General features: G+C 41.0%; 1 protein-coding gene across 6 annotated transcripts in view; it reads left to right on the top strand.

Annotated features, from left to right (window-relative positions):
- The window catches only part of LOC142663513 (uncharacterized), a 28712-nt gene extending 14564 nt beyond the window's left edge, over nucleotides 1–14148 (top strand). For all 6 annotated transcript variants that reach the window (XM_075842233.1, XM_075842230.1, XM_075842229.1 and 3 more), the window contains exon 10: nucleotides 13173–14148. In XM_075842233.1, the coding sequence (XP_075698348.1) occupies nucleotides 13173–14005 (833 nt within the window). In that variant the 3' untranslated portion in view covers nucleotides 14006–14148. The remainder of the gene's footprint in view (nucleotides 1–13172) is intronic.
- The last annotated feature ends 3745 nt before the right edge of the window (nucleotides 14149–17893 follow it).

Here is a 17893-nt window from a genome sequence, read left to right as displayed (position 1 = left end):
AGATGGACATGCGGCAGAAGTTGTGAAACTTCTCCGGGTTCTTCCACAGGTCATCGTATAGGGTATGGAAATGGCCCTTCCTGGGCCTTTGGGAGACAATGGGGTGAACCCAATACCTCTTCTTCCTCAACGGTTCCTCGTCCAGCATAGATCGCTGTCCAAATTGCAGCGAGACAAGCCAGTTCAGCAGAGCATCATCCACACGAGTGTCTGACATCCTTGCTGTGAAATAAACGCCAAGATCCCAAACTATCTCAGCACAGGAATCGCACACAGCACTCACAATGCACAAATGGCACATAAAATGGCGTTTTAGCGATCATTTGACTCTCTTACGGTGATTGGACATGATTGTGACATTTCCAGCTCCCACCTTTTTTTTTACGGGTCAGTAAATATGGGTGGAATACGTGTGACAATGGACCCGTATTTACAGGAGGAAAAAAATAAGTTTGTGTGCATGGGGCCTAAGGGTATGTGCACACACGCTAATTACGTCCGTAGATGACGGACGTATTTCGGCCGCAAGTACCGGACCGAACACAGTGCAGGGAGCCGGGCTCCTAGCATCATACTTATGTACGATGCTAGGAGTCCCTGCCTCTCCGTGGAACTGCTGTCCCGTACTGAAAACATTATTACAGTATGGGACAGTTGTCCTGCAAAGAGGCAGGGACTCCTAGCATCGTACATAACAATGATGCTAGGAGCCCGGCTCCCTGCAGTGTGTTCGGTCCGGTTCTTGCGGCCGAAATACGTCCGTCAATTACGGACGTAATTAGTGTGTGTGCACATACCCTAAGACTAGAATTCTGGGAAATAGAATATTGTGTATTTAAGTCCCCCCAGAGGAGGGTGGGACAGGTTAAGTTCAGAGCATATGAGATGAGGATTGGGGTGCTGCTCGATATGAAGGCAGCTGCAATTCAACCCCTAATGTACCTGCTTTTTGTTGTTTTATTTTGTATTTGCTCAAAATAAATACGAGCGTTGTTTGCCAAATCCTGAGTGAGGACTGTGCATGACGGCAAGAACACCCGCACCCCAACAGGGTAATAAGGGTTCGGCAGCCAGTAAAGCCACTATAGCGAGGGGGATTAAGCAGGCCATACGATTAGCCTACATACATCAGAAGCTCAACACCCCCAGAGTTTTTCAGAGCTCACTCCACCAGCGGAGGCATCTCTAGACCAGAAATACAAGGCTACTACATGGAGTTCTCCTCCTCAAGCATTACCGGTTACAACTGCATACAGCCTCTGACTTGGCCTTTGGTAGGAAGGTGCTACAAGCTGTTGTCCCACCCTAAAAATATTTCTATTTTACATCTCCAGGGGTGCTGTCATAGGTGAAAAGGTAAAAGATTGATTACTTACCGGTAATCGGTTTTTCAAGAACCTATGACAGCACCCCACTGTTTACCCTCCCTATTGTTTGTAGCAGATAGAGCCCTCATAAGGTAGATCGCTAACATAAATACAAGGGGATTCCTTGTAAATACTGTTTGTGTTTGTGTGTGTGTGTGTGTGTGTGTGTGTGTGTGTGTATATATAAATATATATATATATATATATAAAGGTGTGAGGGAATTTCACTTGGGTGGTGCAAAGAAAAAAAAAAAAGAAGATATATAAACTAAACTATTTCTCATCCGGAGTTCTTTCTAAAGACTGGGTCTGTGGAGAGGTGGTCCCTTTTTATATCCTCAGGTTTCCTGTACAGCGGATGGGACGTCTCTCCAGGGGTGCTGTCATACACTACCGTTCAAAAGTTTGGGGTCACCCAGACAATTTTGTGTTTTCCATGAAAACTCACAATTATATTTATCAAATGAGTTGCAAAATGACTAGAAAATATAGTCAAGACATTGACAAGGTTAGAAATAATGATTTTTATTTGAAATAATAATTTTCTCCTTCAGACTTTGCTTTGGTCTTGGAATGCTCCATTTGCAGCAATTACAGCATTGCAGACCTTTGGCATTCTAGCTGTTAATTTGCTGAGGTAATCGGGAGAAATTTCACCCCATGCTTCCAGAAGCCCCTCCCACAAGTTGGATTGGCTTGATGGGCACTTCTTGCGTACCATACGGTCAAGCTGCTCCCACAACAGCTCTATGGGGTTGAGATCTGGTGACTGCGCTGGCCACTCCATTACAGATAGAATACCAGCTGCCGACTTCTTCCCTAAATAGTTCTTGCATAATTTGGAGGTGTGCTTTGGGTCATTGTCCTGTTGTAGGATGAAATTGGCTCCAAGCGCTGTCCACAGGGTATGTCATGGCGTTGCAAAATGGAGTGATAGCCTTCCTCATTCAAAATCCCTTTTACCTTGTACAAATCTCCCACTTTACCAGCACCAAAGCAACCCCAGACCATCACATGACCTCCACCATGCTTGACAGATGGCGTCAGGCACTCTTCCAGCATCTTTTCAGTTGTTCTGCGTCTTCTGTGTGATCCAAACACCTCAAACTTCGATTCGTCTGTCCATAACACTTTTTTTCCAATCTTCCCCTGTGTGCTTTTGACCATATTAATCTTTTCCTTTTATTAGCCAGTCTCAGATATGGCTTTTTCTTTGCCACTCTGCCCTGAAGGCCAGCATCCCGGAGGCGCCTCTTCACTGTAGACGTTGACACTGGCGTTTTGCGGGTACTATTTAATGAAGCTGCCAGTTGAGGACCTGTGAGGCGTCTATTTCTCAAACTAGAGACTCTAATGTGCTTGTCTTGTTGCTCAGGTGTGCAGCGGCGCCTCCCACTTCTCTTTCTACTCTGGTTAGAGCCTGTGTGTGCTGTCCTCTGAAGGGAGTAGTACACACCGTTGTAGGAAATCTTCATTTTCTTGGCAATTTCTCGCAAGGAATAGCCTTAATTTCTAAGAACAAGAATAGACTGTCGAGTTTCACATGAAAGCTCTCTTTTTCTAGCCATTTTGAGAGTGTAATCGAACCCACAAATGTAATGCACCAGATTCTCAACTAGCTCAAAGGAAGGTCAGTTTTATAGCTCCTCTAAACAGCAAAACTGTTTACAGCGGTGCTAACATAATTGCACAAGGGTTTTCAAGTATTTTCTAATCTTCCATTAGCCTTCTAACACAGTTAGCAAACACTATGTACCATTAGAATACTGGAGTTATGGTTGCTGGAAATGGGCCTCTATACACCTATGTAGATATTGCATTAAAAAACAGAAGTTTGCCGCTAGAATAGTCATTTACCACATTAACAATGTATAGAGTGTATTTCTGATTAATTTAATGTTATCTTCATTGAAAAAAACTGTGCTTTTCTTTCAAAAATAAGGAAATTTCTAAGTGACCCTAAACTTTTGAACGGTAGTGTATATGTATGAACAACTGTGTGCATTTTCTAGAAATTCATATCATCCTGCATATTCTGTCTTTAACATAGTTCCATTTAATTCAAGATCTTCGATGTTCGCTTTTTACAAAGATCCAATCACTTGACACTAGCAACAAATAAAAACAGCATTAGTCTTAAACTAAATTATTACAAAAAGGATGCAAAACTTTGTGATTCGTTCAAACCCTTTGGGGACAATGTGTCTAACGTAACAATACATTTCATTTCCTTTCTTAAAAGGTTTTTCAAAATATCCCCCCCACGGTTTCCAGCATAGATACGATCAATTCCCTTTACTTTCAGCAGTCTCCAATTGCTGCCATGAAACTCCTTGAAATGCCTTGCAAGAGGTTTACTCCTATCACCAAAGAGGATATCATTATCCCCAATTTGTTGATGCTGAATACCCTTGATATCCCTGATATGTTCCATTATACATATTTTGAGATCACGCGAGGTCATTCCGATATAGATCTTATTACAAGGACAACGTGCATGGTAAATAACATTCCTTGTATTACAGTTTACAAAATGCACAATTTTATATATGTTGGTACAATCCGAGCCAGAGAACGAATCCGTTTTCTCCATTGTTTGAAATGCTCCGCACCTTCCACATGACACGTTGCCCCATTTTGGCCCTCTTGATCCAAATAAATATTTGTTGGATACAGAGGGAACATAGTGACTCCTAACAAGGATATCACGGAGATTGGGGCTCCGACGCGGTGTCATAGCAGGGAAAGGAGTAATAATTCTAGATAAGCGTTTGTCTGTTTTCAAAATCGACCAATGCCTATTAAAAATCCCACGCATGATGTTCCACTGCTTATTGTACCCTGATATGTATCTTACCACGTTATCATCAGGCCCTTTTCTTCCCTTTTCTTGGGGTTTAAGTAGATCAACTCTGGTCTTTGTTTTAGCATGTTCATATTCACGTATCACATCCGATTCTTCATAACCTCTATTGAGAAATCTATTCAAAAGATCATTGGATCGATGCTCAAATCCATCCTCCGTAGAGCAAATCCTTCGGGCTCGGAGGAATTGCCACCTTGGGATGGCCCTAATGATGTGTATAGGGTGGGAGGAGTCAGCCGTTAGGTAAGAGTTCACAGAAGTGTTTTTTCTAAAAATATCGGTATTAAGCTTACCATCAGCCTCAACCTTTATCTTTAGGTCCAGAAAATCAATTTCGGTTTTGCTATACTTGCTTACTAATTTAATACCCATTTCATTAGTATTCAGATGGTTCAGAAATAGGTTGAGCTCATCCTCCGTGCCCTGCCAAATAAACAAGACATCATCAATAAAACGCCTCCATGACAAAACATGCCACTCATCACAATAATTACCATTTGTTATCAAGGATCTTTCCCAAAATCCCATAAATTAATTTGCATAGGATGGGGCACAAGTTGCCCCCATCGCAGTGCCACGGTTTTGTAAATAGTATTTATCCTTAAAAACAAAAAAGTTATGTCTCAACACATATTCCAGTAGTTCCAGGATGAGCTCAACCATCTCTAATGCCATATTACCTGTCTGCAGAAAAAATCTACACGTACGTAGACCTAGATCATGATGTATTGATGTATACAAGGATTCTACATCACTTGTGACCAGATACATATCAGGTTCCAATCTCAGACCTTCAGGAGATACAAGAATATCAGTGGAATCGCGTATATAAGATGGAAGAGTTTCCACATGAGGTCTGAGATAGAAATCAATGAATCTGCATGTCCGTTCACAAATCCCACCAATTCCCGAAATAATCGGTCTGCCAGGAGGGCATTTAACATCTCTATGCACCTTAGGTAAAAGGTATAACGTTGGTACTCTAGGCTCTCTAACAATGAGACTCTCATGAACCTCCCGTGTGATGATGCCCTTCTCAACTGCTGTCCGCAAAATGGTATCTAATTTGGAGCTAAACAGCCTCATGGTAAACCTATAGGGTCTTAGAGCAAAATCCCATGAGGCTGTTTAGCTCCAAATTAGACTTAAATTAGACTTAAATTAGATTTAATGATAGGAGTAAACCTCTTGCAAGGCATTTCAAGGAGTTTCATGGCAGCAATTGGAGACTGCTGAAAGTAAAGGGAATTGATCGTATCTATGCTGGAAACCGTGGGGGGGGATATTGTGAAAAACCTTTTAAGAAAGGAAATGAAATGTATTGTTACGTTAGACACATTGTCCCCAAAGGGTTTGAACGAATCACAAAGTTTTGCATCCTTTTTGTAATAATTTAGTTTAAGACTAATGCTGTTTTTATTTGTTGCTAGTGTCAAGTGATTGGATCTTTGTAAAAAGCGAACATCGAAGATCTTGAACTAAATGGAACTATGTTAAAGACAGAATATGCAGGATGATATGAATTTCTAGCAAATGCACACAGTTGTTCATACATATACACTACCGTTCAAAAGTTTAGGGTCACTTAGAAATTTCCTTATTTTTGAAAGAAAAGCACAGTTTTTTTCAATGAAGATAACATTAAATTAATCAGAAATACACTCTATACATTGCTAATGTGGTAAATGACTATTCTAGCGGCAAACTTCTGTTTTTTAATGCAATATCTACATAGGTGTATAGAGGCCCATTTCCAGCAACCATCACTCCAGTATTCTAATGGTACATTGTGTTTGCTGACTGTGTTAGAAGGCTAATGGAAGATTAGAAAACACTTGAAAACCCTTGTGCAATTATGTTAGCACCGCTGTAAACAGTTTTGCTGTTTAGAGGAGCTATAAAACTGACCTTCCTTTGAGCTAGTTGAGAATCTGGAGCATTACATTTGTGGGTTCGATTAAACTCTCAAAATGGCTAGAAAAAGAGAGCTTTCATGTGAAACTCGACAGTCTATTCTTGTTCTTAGAAATGAAGGCTATTCCTTGCGAGAAATTGCCAAGAAAATGAAGATTTCCTACAACGGTGTGTACTACTCCCTTCAGAGGACAGCACACACAGGCTCAAACCAGAGTAGAAAGAGAAGTGGGAGGCCCGGCTGCACAACTGAGCAACAAGACAAGTACATTAGAGTCTCTAGTTTGAGAAAGACGCCTCACAGGTCCACAACTGGCAGCTTCATTAAATAGTACCCGCAAAACGCCAGTGTCAACGTCTACAGTGAAGAGGCGACCTTACGGGATGCTGGCCTTCAGGGCAGAGTGGCAAAGAAAAAGCCATATCTGAGACTGGCTAATAAAAGGAAAAGATTAATATGGGCAAAAGCTCACAGACATTGGGCAGAGGAAGATTGGAATAAAAGTGTTATGGACAAACGAATCGAAGTTTGAGGTGTTTGGATCACACAGAAGAACATTTGTGAGACACAGAACAACTGAAAAGATGCTGGAAGAGTACCTAACGCCATCTGTCAAGCATGGTGGAGGTCATGTGATGGTCTGGGGTTGCTTTGGTGCTGGTAAAGTGGAAGATTTGTACAAGGTAAAAGGGATTTTGAATAAGGAAGGCTATCACTCCATTTTGCAACGCCATTCCATACCCTGTGGACAGCACTTGATTGGAGCCAATTTCATCCTACAACAGGACAATGACCCAAAGCACACCTCCAAATGATGCAAGAACTATTTAGGGAAGAAGCAGGCAGCTGCTATTCTATCTGTAATGGAGTGGCCAGCGCAGTCACCAGATCTCAACCCCATAGAGCTGTTGTGGGAGCAGCTTGACCGTATGGTACGCAAGAAGTGCCCATCAAGCCAATCCAACTTGTGGGAGGGGCTTCTGGAAGCATGGGGTGAAATTTCTCCCGATTACCTCAGCAAATTAACAGCTAGAATGCCAAAGGTCTGCAATGCTGGAATTGCTGCAAATGGAGCATTCTTTGACGAAAGCAAAGTTTGAAGGAGAAAATTATTATTTGAAATAAAAATCATTATTTCTAACCTTGTCAATGTCTTGACTATATTTTCTAGTCATTTTGCAACTCATTTGATAAATATAATTGTGAGTTTTCATGGAAAACACAAAATTGTCTGGGTGACCCCAAACTTTTGAACGGTAGTGTATATGTATGTATTTTATAAATATGTCTCTCTGTGTATATGTAGTGATATGGGTAGCGTATATATGTTTATATACAGATATATCTCTTATATTGCCAGTTTATGATATAATAGGGAGACTGTGGAATATTTATATATGTTTAGTGCTGATAGAATTGGGTCAATATATATATATATATATATATATATATATATATTTATAATTACTTTGGTTGTATGTTAATAATGAGTTTGTCTGACCCTATTTATTTTAGGTTTGGGTTTTTGTATTAATGCAGAATGTAATTTTACTGTATATTATTGTATATTTGTACAGAGTTTCTATATCATGTATAATTTAATATAATTTATGTATACACGGTGTGTTTAACTTTTTTACATAGTAGTGTTCTGATATATGTATTTAATTATTTAATACATATATTTATATATTTTTATATTGTATGAACTGTAATATTGTTCTAATTTCACTATATAATTACACATATATTTTTATGTCAATTTTATGTTATGTGTATAATAACATATTCACTTTATCAATGGACCCGGGATGCTAATCTTGATCGGAGACCATAATTCCTGTCGGTAGGGTGGTTCTCTGATCGGGATTATCACCCACTAATCCATTGACTTACACTTGTGCACTTTATATTTATTATTATGATTGTGGGTCTGTCCTGGTTTTTTGATGATCCTCTTTTTATTATTTTTGGTTTTTATATATACACGTTATGTTTAATATTGGTATATTTATGGTAAATTATTCATATTTCATGGAACAATAGGTGATGTAGTGTTTAATAATGGTTTTAGTCATGTATATAAAAATTTGGATATATTATTTATTTGTACGTGAATTGGATATTTATTTATTTATTTCCTTATTTATGTTTTTTTCTATAGCACTTTTTAGTATCCCTATACTATGGGTAGATGTATTTAGTATTTCTGCATATGTTTGTTTTTTTTGCGCTTTACAAATTGAGATTACAATTGACATTTTCCCTCTATTTATAATACGCTTCTTGTTCTACTCACTGGGTACTTGATGGGACCGCGTGCGGGTCGCGTGATCTCTTATGCGCCGGACCGGAAGTTGTCAACAGGTTTGAGAACGAGTCCTGGTTTCCAGGTACAACTTCCGGCCATGACGCGGATGGTCTGACGCATGGAGATGGGCGTGATCTGTCATGCGCCGATTAACATCAGCTCATTTGAGCTTGTACTTATAGAGGGGAAATAACTAGCATGTTTCATCTCCTGACGAAGGAAGCGAAACGCGCGTCGAGGTGGTCCTCGGATCGGGTAGTTTCATCATGCCCACCCCAGGTAAATAAATAGCCAATTCAGATTTTGACGTGGTTTTATATATCCACAATTGTGAAATATTCATGCCATAGGTAGTTGATCATTCTAGACTTCTGATCTTCAGGCAATATCTTATAGCTTCACACATTGTAATATTTAAGGCTATTATTATGGGATATGTCGGACATTCCAATCCGGGGTGTTTTTAATAAATTTTTTGTGTTTTAAATGTATGTATTTTGAGGGTAATTTTTCCCTTATGGGATAATAAAGATATCTATATTTGTCATTTTTGCTGTTTATTGACTTTATTTTTATATCAGTTATAATTTTGATATTCTGATGAATTGATAGCTATACCTGATGGTATAATGCATGCTTAAGATAAATTTTTGTTGAAGAGAAAACCATATATCCAGACATTACGTATGAGAAAGTCCCCTCACAGAAAACAGGAGTAGGAGATCTGTTCATTCAGACCGGAAGGATTTGTGGCCTCCTTCTGAGTAGAGTCATTTACAGAGGGTGCTTGGGATTTAATATTCCTATGCATTTCATGGGATACTATTGATCTGTGGGATCAATATGTAATGTGTTTACGTTCCAATCGGTTGTCTTTATCCTAATGTATGGGATGACGAAAGTGCGTTTTCATATTTTCCTCCTTGTAAAACTTACCTGCTGTGTTGATTCTGACGGTGTTATATAATCCGTTTCGGGATCCCCAGCGTTACTATGAACGCTTTGCCTATTGGCTGTACAACTGAGGCTCGCGGCCATCCGAGACGTCAGAGGTGACGTGTCAAATTCGGATTGGCGGTTGGCCTTGATGACGTCAATAGAGTGGGAGGGCCGGGAGGTTGTTCTAGCACGAAAACAGTGCTAACCGGCATGTAACAAAATTCAATCTATAATCCCTCATGACGTATCACTAAAATATGTGATACTGAAACGCGTAGGATTACTTTGCAGCAGATGGTCCAGTGTATCAGTTATTTATAAGGAGAGATCGCGGTCTATGAGTGGGTTCACTATCTATCACCCATAGACTTCTCTCACACGTTCTGACCAATTGCTTATGCCTACATTTAGATACTTAGGGCTTTAAGGGCCAATTTTAGGAATTATACTATTAAAATAATTTTAATCGTTCTCTTCAGGCAGTGACTTTAGAATTCAATTGAACGGAATATATTATCAGTGTGTACAGTGACCTAGACGCAGGATTAAGTATCATTCTTTGAAATGAGGATGTCCATTCATTAGGGGAAATTCTACCCATGACTAAGCTCGTGTAACTCTGCGCCTGCAAATAGTTAAAAAAAGGAAGGGACACATTTGTGAATTTAATTTGTAGCTCTGAAAGTAACAGTAATGTATGTTGTGTAGGATGCAACAAGTCAGATATTGAGGTAATGCCCTCATTATGCCAAGTGACAAATGTATGGTTGGAATAGCCCCTTGAAAGTTTGTTTTCTTTTTTACCAAAATAAGGCCCCATGCACACGAACGTGCTTTTGGGGCCGCAACTCCCCCGAAAATCCACTGGAGAATTGCGGCCCCATTCATTCCTATGGGGCCATGCACACGACGGTTTCGACGGTTCGTGCATGGCCCCAGAGCCCGGACCGCAGAAAGAACGGGCAAGCCTTATTACGGCTGTGTTCTGCGGTCCGGGTCATTGAAAATAATTGCTGCGGTCATGTGCACAGCCCGGGATTTGCGGGCCGCTCGCAGCTGACACTCCGTGGCCGGCTGACCCGAAAATCACGGCCGTGCACATGGCTATGGTCGTGCGCATAAGGAATAAGGGCCGGCAAAAACTGTGGTTCCAGGTGCAGTATCATACGAATTTTATGCCAAGTTTTCCATATTGCAAGTAATAGTGGGTTCGTTTTGGACACCTGAGGTAATTGCTCATAAGGCAGATGCAAGAAGTTCATAAGTTCCACCAGAATCTGTGACAGTCTAGTTTTGGGATTCTCAATCACGAGTGGTAGATCATCAGCATATGCTGCAACCTTTTAGCTCTCTGTTCCCGATATGTATACCTCTAAATAAGGATGAAGACGATATATGATAAAGTAAGGGATCTAATGACAAATGAAATAAAATGGGCAAAAGAGGACAGCCTTGTTTCGTACCTCGAAATATATCTAATGTTTGAGAAAGATGACCGTTTATATGTATCCTTGTACTGACCTGAGATTGCAGCGAGTGCAGATACCCCAGAAAGGTATGTCCAAAATTTAGTCTACACAACGTTTCCTCAAGAAAAGACCAGGAGACTTTATAGAACGCATTTTCTGCGTCCAAACTCAGCAGCATGGTCGGGGGGTGTCCCTCCTCCTGCCCAACCACCGTCGCCGCAATCACAGCTCGAATACTTTTGGAAGTATATCTGCCCGCAACAAAGCCCATGTGTAAAGGGTGTGCCACAGTAGGGAGAAAAGTCTGTATTCTAGTTGCCAGTATTTTGGACAAGAGTTTGTAGTCCTGGTTAAGCAGTGATATGGGTCTATATGATTGGGGCAATGTTGGGTCTTTATTTGGCTTCTGGAGTAGTATCATTCTGGCATCAGTAAATGTGTTGAGATTAAGGCCTTCAAGATAAATCTTGTTAAATAAACTTGTAAGATTGGGACAATGTCTGGAGACTACATCTTATAGTGTTCTATGGGAAAGCCGTCAGGCCCAGGGGATTTTTGATTATGTGTAGAAGAGATAGCCAATCTCACTTCATCTTCTGAAATAGCGGTCTCCAACAGGGCCCTATTTTCCTCTGACAACTTAGGTAACGCAAGCAAATCCAGAAACGTGTTAATAGCGGTCATGTCCGTTGGCTCCGCCCTATACAAATCCTCATAGTAATTAGTAAAGATAGATTCTATTTTCCCAGCGTCAGAGCTTGTCAAACCCGTGTCCGGATCCTTTGCCAACAAAATTTGATCCTTTCCACGCGGAGGGGGTGTTATATGTGCTAAAAGAGATCCCACCCTGTTACCCCACCTATAATATGTATTTTGTGTGGATTTTACTTGCCACGTGGCAATTCCCTGAAGAAAAGTATTTAGCAAACTCTGCGCTTCCAAAAATTCTCCTTTTGAGTGTTTGGGTTCTTAGCAAATTTGCCTGTAATTCAAGCAGTTGTGTCTTCGCCTTTTTGCGTTTCAGCGCTATTTAACTAATTATGTCTCCCCTCATCACCGCCTTGGACGTGAGCCATATCAAGGCCACCTCATCTAGTTGGTTCTGATGATCATGAATGTAATTATGCCAGTGTGTTGTCAAGTAAGTTTTAAAGTCTTCCGACTCATATTGTAAATGCAAGTTTAAGTTCTGCAGCACCAAAAATGCTGGATCATTCATCAGAACCACAAAGGTATTTGTTATATTTTTGCTTAGGCTAAGAACAAATATGCTTTAATTGTGCTGCAATGAGATATAACACTATATATGATACTGCAAGGCTTCCCCTGTTTGCTGGCAGCTCAAGATATTCTAGGATTAAAAAGGTATTCCTAGAATCGACATTTACCACCTATCCAACGCTGGACCCCCACCATTTACTAGAACATGGGGATCCTGAGCTCCCCATTCCTCCTCACTGCACCCCCCATAGTGAGGAGGAGCTTGAGTGGAGCTGAGGACATACATGCGACCTGTTGCTCCATTCAATGTCTATGGGACTAACGGAAACAGCCCAACACTTGACTGTCTCTGTCAGTCCCATAGACTTTGAGCGACACTACTCATTCTCGTCCGCTGCTCCATTTAAAGTTCTCACTGCGCTCGTGCAGTGAGGAGAAAGGGGGAGCTCAGGACCCCCGCTCTAGTGATCAGTGGGGGTCCCACCTTATCCTGTGAATAGATTTTAAATGTCGATTCTTTGAATACCCCTTCAACTTCTTTAGAAAAACAGACCTTTTCTTTGAATATCCTTTCTAAAATCCAGGAACATTATCTTTTCAATGTACATAAATTCACTTTTGCCTTCCTATGACTCCTCTTAATCAGCAGAGTAAATACGTTGCTCTTGGTTTGCTTCCTGCGAGTAAGTAACGCCCGATCAATAAAGTTCGGTTTTGTAAAGTTGGTTGAAGGCGCTATGGTATAATAGGATTCTTTTTTTTATATTCTATTTTTTTATTCAGGTTTTATGTGTGTATGACAAAAGTGTGAAAATTGTTCTGAGAAAGGGTTAAAGGTAATCTTTCACCGGACAAAGCCCTTTAATAAAGAGCATCTATAAGATACTGGCTAAACTGTGTCCTGGAGTAAAAAGACCGCATTATCATGTTTGTAGAACTAGCTTGAGATAATGTGCTTTGCGACAGATCATGTTATACTGCTGGAACTCCCCATTGGAAGGTAGCCAGACAGCGGCCATGAAATATGTCTACTTTGTGGCTTGTAAAAACTGAAAATAATCAAATCCCATTTTATTCCTTGTAGATATTCACAGCCAGAACCTTGAGGAAAACTTTGTTTCATCTCCAAATTATAAAGCAGAAGAAATCGTGCAACATCCTTCAGGTTCTTCAGGAAAAGCGTTCATCATCCTAAATATACTCCCGATAATTCACAGTACAGATCCGTCATCTAATGCTCCTAATCCCAAAGAGCCTTCTCCTGGTCAATCACAGATTGTTACCCCAAGTGCAGTTCTTTCTAACCATAAACTAATTCACACAGCGGAGAAACCATTTCCGTGTTCTGAATGTGGGAAACAGTTTAACAAGAAATCAGCTCTTGTTGAACATCAGAGAATTCATACAGGGGAGAGGCCGTTTGCTTGTTCTGAATGTGCGAAATGTTTTGTTACTAAAGCCAAACTCCGGGAGCATCTGCGAATTCACACAGGAGAGAAACCATATTCCTGTTCGGAATGTGAGAAATGTTTTAACCAGAAGTCTTCTCTTGTTGAACATCAGAGGAGTCACACAGGGGAGAGACCATTTTTATGTTCAGAATGTGGGAAACGTTTCATGCATAGAACTTACCTTATTACTCATCAGAGAATTCACACAGGGGTGAAACCATATCCATGTTTAGAATGCGGCAAATGTTTTCCCCAGAAATCATACCTTGTTAAACATCAGAGATTTCACTCGGGGGAGAAGCCCTATCCATGTTCAGAATGTGGGAAACGTTTCACCCAGAAATCTGATCTTCTTGAACATCAGAAAATTCATACAGGGGAAAAGCCATATCCATGTTTAGTTTGTGGAAAATGTTTTAGGAACAAGACAGGACTTATAAGACATCAAGTTCTTCATTCACGTTAAACAGTTTTTTTTGGGTAGAATTAACCTGCATCTGCCACACTCCAAATTATATTTACCTGAAATCAACTGTGATTGGGATCCAAGGAGGGAAAAGCAGAGCCTTGTTATCTTTCAAAGTAATAAAGCGGAAAGGTCATAAATACTGTTTTCTCTCACTGGATTTATAAATTTATACGCTGTACCCCACGCTGCAGTAAAAACGAGAGCGATATAGTGGAAATCTTGTACTTGGGAACAGGAACTGCACTATATGGAAAAAAAAGTATTGGGACACCTCCACATTACATCTACATGATTGGGGGAGCGGGCCGGGCTCGTAATCTCCATTCTAGTTCACCCTAAATGTGTTGGATGGGGTTGATGTGAGGGCTCTGTATGGGTCAGTCAAGTCCTACACCAAACTCACCCAACCATGCTTTTATGGACCTTGGGCACTGGGGCAGAGTTATGCTGGAACAGAAAAGGGCCTTCTCTAAACTGTTCTTACAAAGTTGATAACTACAATTGTCCAAAATGTTGTGGTATGCTGAAGCATTAAGATTTCCCTTCACTGAAACTGGGGGTCTAGGCCAATCCCTGGAAAACCACCCGTATTACCCCTCCTCCACCAAACTTTACAGCTGGCACAATGCAGTCAGGCAGGTGACGTTCTCCTGGCATTTGCCAAACCCAGACTCATCCTTCAGACCCCCAGATAGAGAAGCGTCACTCCGCAGAACACTGCGCCAGAGTCCAGTGGCGGCGGCTTTACACCACTCCATCCGACGCTTGGCATTGTGCTTGGTGATGTAAGGCTGGCATGCAGCTGCTCAGCCCCCATGCCGTGTAGCTCCCGGCACAGTTTTTATGCAGATGTTAATACCTAAGGAGGTCTGTACTCTGCAGTTATGGAGTCAGTGGAGTGTTAGTGACTTTTCTGCACTTGCTCCTCAGCACCCGGCCCCCCGCTCTGTTACATTATGTGGTCTGCACTTTGTGGCTGAGTTGCTGCGGTTCCTTCCACTTTACAATAAAATCACTCACAAGTCATGGTGGAATATCGAGGAGGGGAGACATTTCCAGAACGGACTTACGATGGTGGCGTCCTATTACAGGACCGTTCTGGAATTCAGTGATCTCTTTACGACGACCCGTTCTATCAGAAATGTTTGTAAGGGTGGCTGCATGGCGAGGACGGGATGTTATACACCTGTGGCAATAGGACTGAAGGAAACACCTGAATTTAATAATAAAGAGGCGTATCGTATCCCGCTACTTTTGTCCGGACAGTGCACCTTTACTTTTCTGGTTTGGGCTCTGCACTGATTTCCCCTCATCCTCCTTTGTAAAATGAGGACATTCCGTGAAACATTGCTCTGTTATATACAGTGAAACATTCTGTGAAACATTAAACAGGGTGACTGAGCTTTGAAATTACAATATAAGCGTGACTGAAATTGTTCATTTTCCTGATCATTTTGACAATTTTTGTATTTTATTTTTTTATTCCTGAGGTGATCTACACTACCGTTCAAAAGTTTGGGGTCACCCAGACAATTTTGTGTTTTCCATGAAAACTCACAATTATATTTATCAAATGAGTTGCAAAATGACTAGAAAATATAGTCAAGACATTGACAAGGTTAGAAATAATAATTTTTATTTGAAATAATAATTTTCTCCTTCAAACTTTGCTTTCGTCAAAGAATGCACCATTTGCAGCAATTACAGCATTGCAGACCTTTGACATTCTAGCTGTTAATTTGCTGAGGTAATCGGGAGAAATTTCACCCCATGCTTCCAGAAGACCCTCCCACAAGTTGGATTGGCTTGATGGGCACTTCTTGCGTACCATACGGTCAAGCTGCTCCCACAACAGCTCTATGGGGTTGAGATCTGGTGACTGCGCTGGCCATTCCATTACAGATAGAATACCATCTGCCGGCTTCTTCCCTAAATAGTTCTTGCATAATTTGGAGGAGGTGTTCTTTGGGTCATTGTCCTGTTGTAGGATGAAATTGGCTCCAATCAAGCGCTGTCCACAGGGTATGGCATGGCGTTGCAAAATGGAGTGATAGCCTTCCTTATTCAAAATCCCTTTTACCTTGTACAAATCCCCCACTTTACCAGCACCAAAGCAACCCCAGACCATCACATTACCTCCACCATGCTTGACAGATGGCATCAGGCACTCTTCCAGCATCTTTTCAGTTGTTCTGTGTCTCACAAATGTTCTTCTGTGTGATCCAAACACCTCAAACTTCGATTCGTCTGTCCATAACACTTTTATTCCAATCTTCCTCTGCCCAATGTCTGTGAGCTTTTGCCCATATTAATCTTTTCCTTTTATTAGCCAGTCTCAGATATGGCTTTTTCTTTGCCACTCTGCCCTGAAGGCCAGCATCCCGGAGTCGCCTCTTCACTGTAGACGTTGACACTGGCGTTTTGCGGGTACTATTTAATGAAGCTGCCAGTTGTGGACCTGTGAGGAGTAGTACACACCGTTGTAGGAAATCTTCAGTTTCTTGGCAATTTCTCGCATGGAATAGCCTTCATTTCTAAGAACAAGAATAGACTGTCGAGTTTTCACATGAAAGCTCTCTTTTCTAGCCATTTTGAGAGTTTAATCGAACCCACAAATGTAATGCTCCAGATTCTCAACTAGCTCAAAGGAAGGTCAGTTTTATAGCTACCCTAAACAGCAAAACTGTTTACAGCGGTGCTAACATAATTGCACAAGGGTTTTCAAGTGTTAGCAAAACACAAAGTTAGCAAACACAGTGTACCATTAGAACACTGGAGTGATGGTTGCTGGAAATGGGCCTCTATACACCTATATAGATATTGCATTAAAAACCAGACGTTTGCAGCTAGAATAGTCATTTAGCACATTAACAATGTATAGAGTGTATTTATGATTAATTTAAATGTTATCTTCATTGAAAAAAACTGCATTTCTTTCAAAAATAAGGAAATTTCTAAGTGACCCAAAACTTTTGAACGGTAGTGTACATATGCTCATGTGGTCATTTTATGAGCTGTAGATGATTATGTAGACAGGACAAGTGCAGGCTGTGTCTTTTATACCATGCTTGCTCAAACTACATTTCCTAAATGCTGCAGATGGGAAGAAAACTCAACCACATGCTGTGGAAAACTTTCCACACATATATCAGAGCATGCTCCAGATTTTCCAAACTTCCAGACTGTGTCTGGTTACAGTCCGGCATGCATGTGGGTACCCTTATAGAAAAGTGTACTTGCTCTCCTCTGCCCCTCTCAATGTACTGTCACAAGTATGTTATATCTACATTGACATCCAATCAGGTTGGTTATCATTTGAAATACATTTAAATGTCCGGCTCAGGTCAGTTGGGAGGTCAAACCGTGCAGCTGTGCAAGCTCAATACATATAGTGGTATCAGCATCCCGGGCTTATCAAAGCTGGCCCCGCGATATGGATTTTAGATGGCCATTTTCTGAACGACTGGTCTTTCATGGTTAGTCTGTGAAGGTTGTCGTTCTGGACATCAACTCCATAAGTAAAATGACAAACCACTAATCAATATCTGCCTTGATCTGTGGCCTGGTCTGGATTTCTGTTGATAAGATGCAAATCTGTCTTTTAGCGTTACTTTACAGGACAGCACCTGACAACGACCAAAATAAATCCAACACGGCAGATCAACTTTTCCATAGATATCAGTCTTCTGTCCTTCTCAGCCAACCAAAATCTGTAGTGTATGGCCAGCTCAGGATATGGTGGACTTGCTCCCAAGTCATCACCCGTCTTTAAAGGTTAGGCCAGCTAGTTTTATAAACAGACAGCACCGTCACCAGGAACAACAAAACTCGCCACCAAAAAATAACAAGACCCACCACCAAAAGTGGCATCTGAGCAAATTCTAT

The sequence above is a fragment of the Rhinoderma darwinii genome, chromosome 11 (assembly GCF_050947455.1).
Source record: "Rhinoderma darwinii isolate aRhiDar2 chromosome 11, aRhiDar2.hap1, whole genome shotgun sequence".
Classification (NCBI taxonomy): Eukaryota; Metazoa; Chordata; class Amphibia; order Anura; family Rhinodermatidae; genus Rhinoderma; species Rhinoderma darwinii.
Note: the sequence above shows the minus strand (reverse complement) of the source record. Positions and strands in the feature narration are given on the sequence as shown.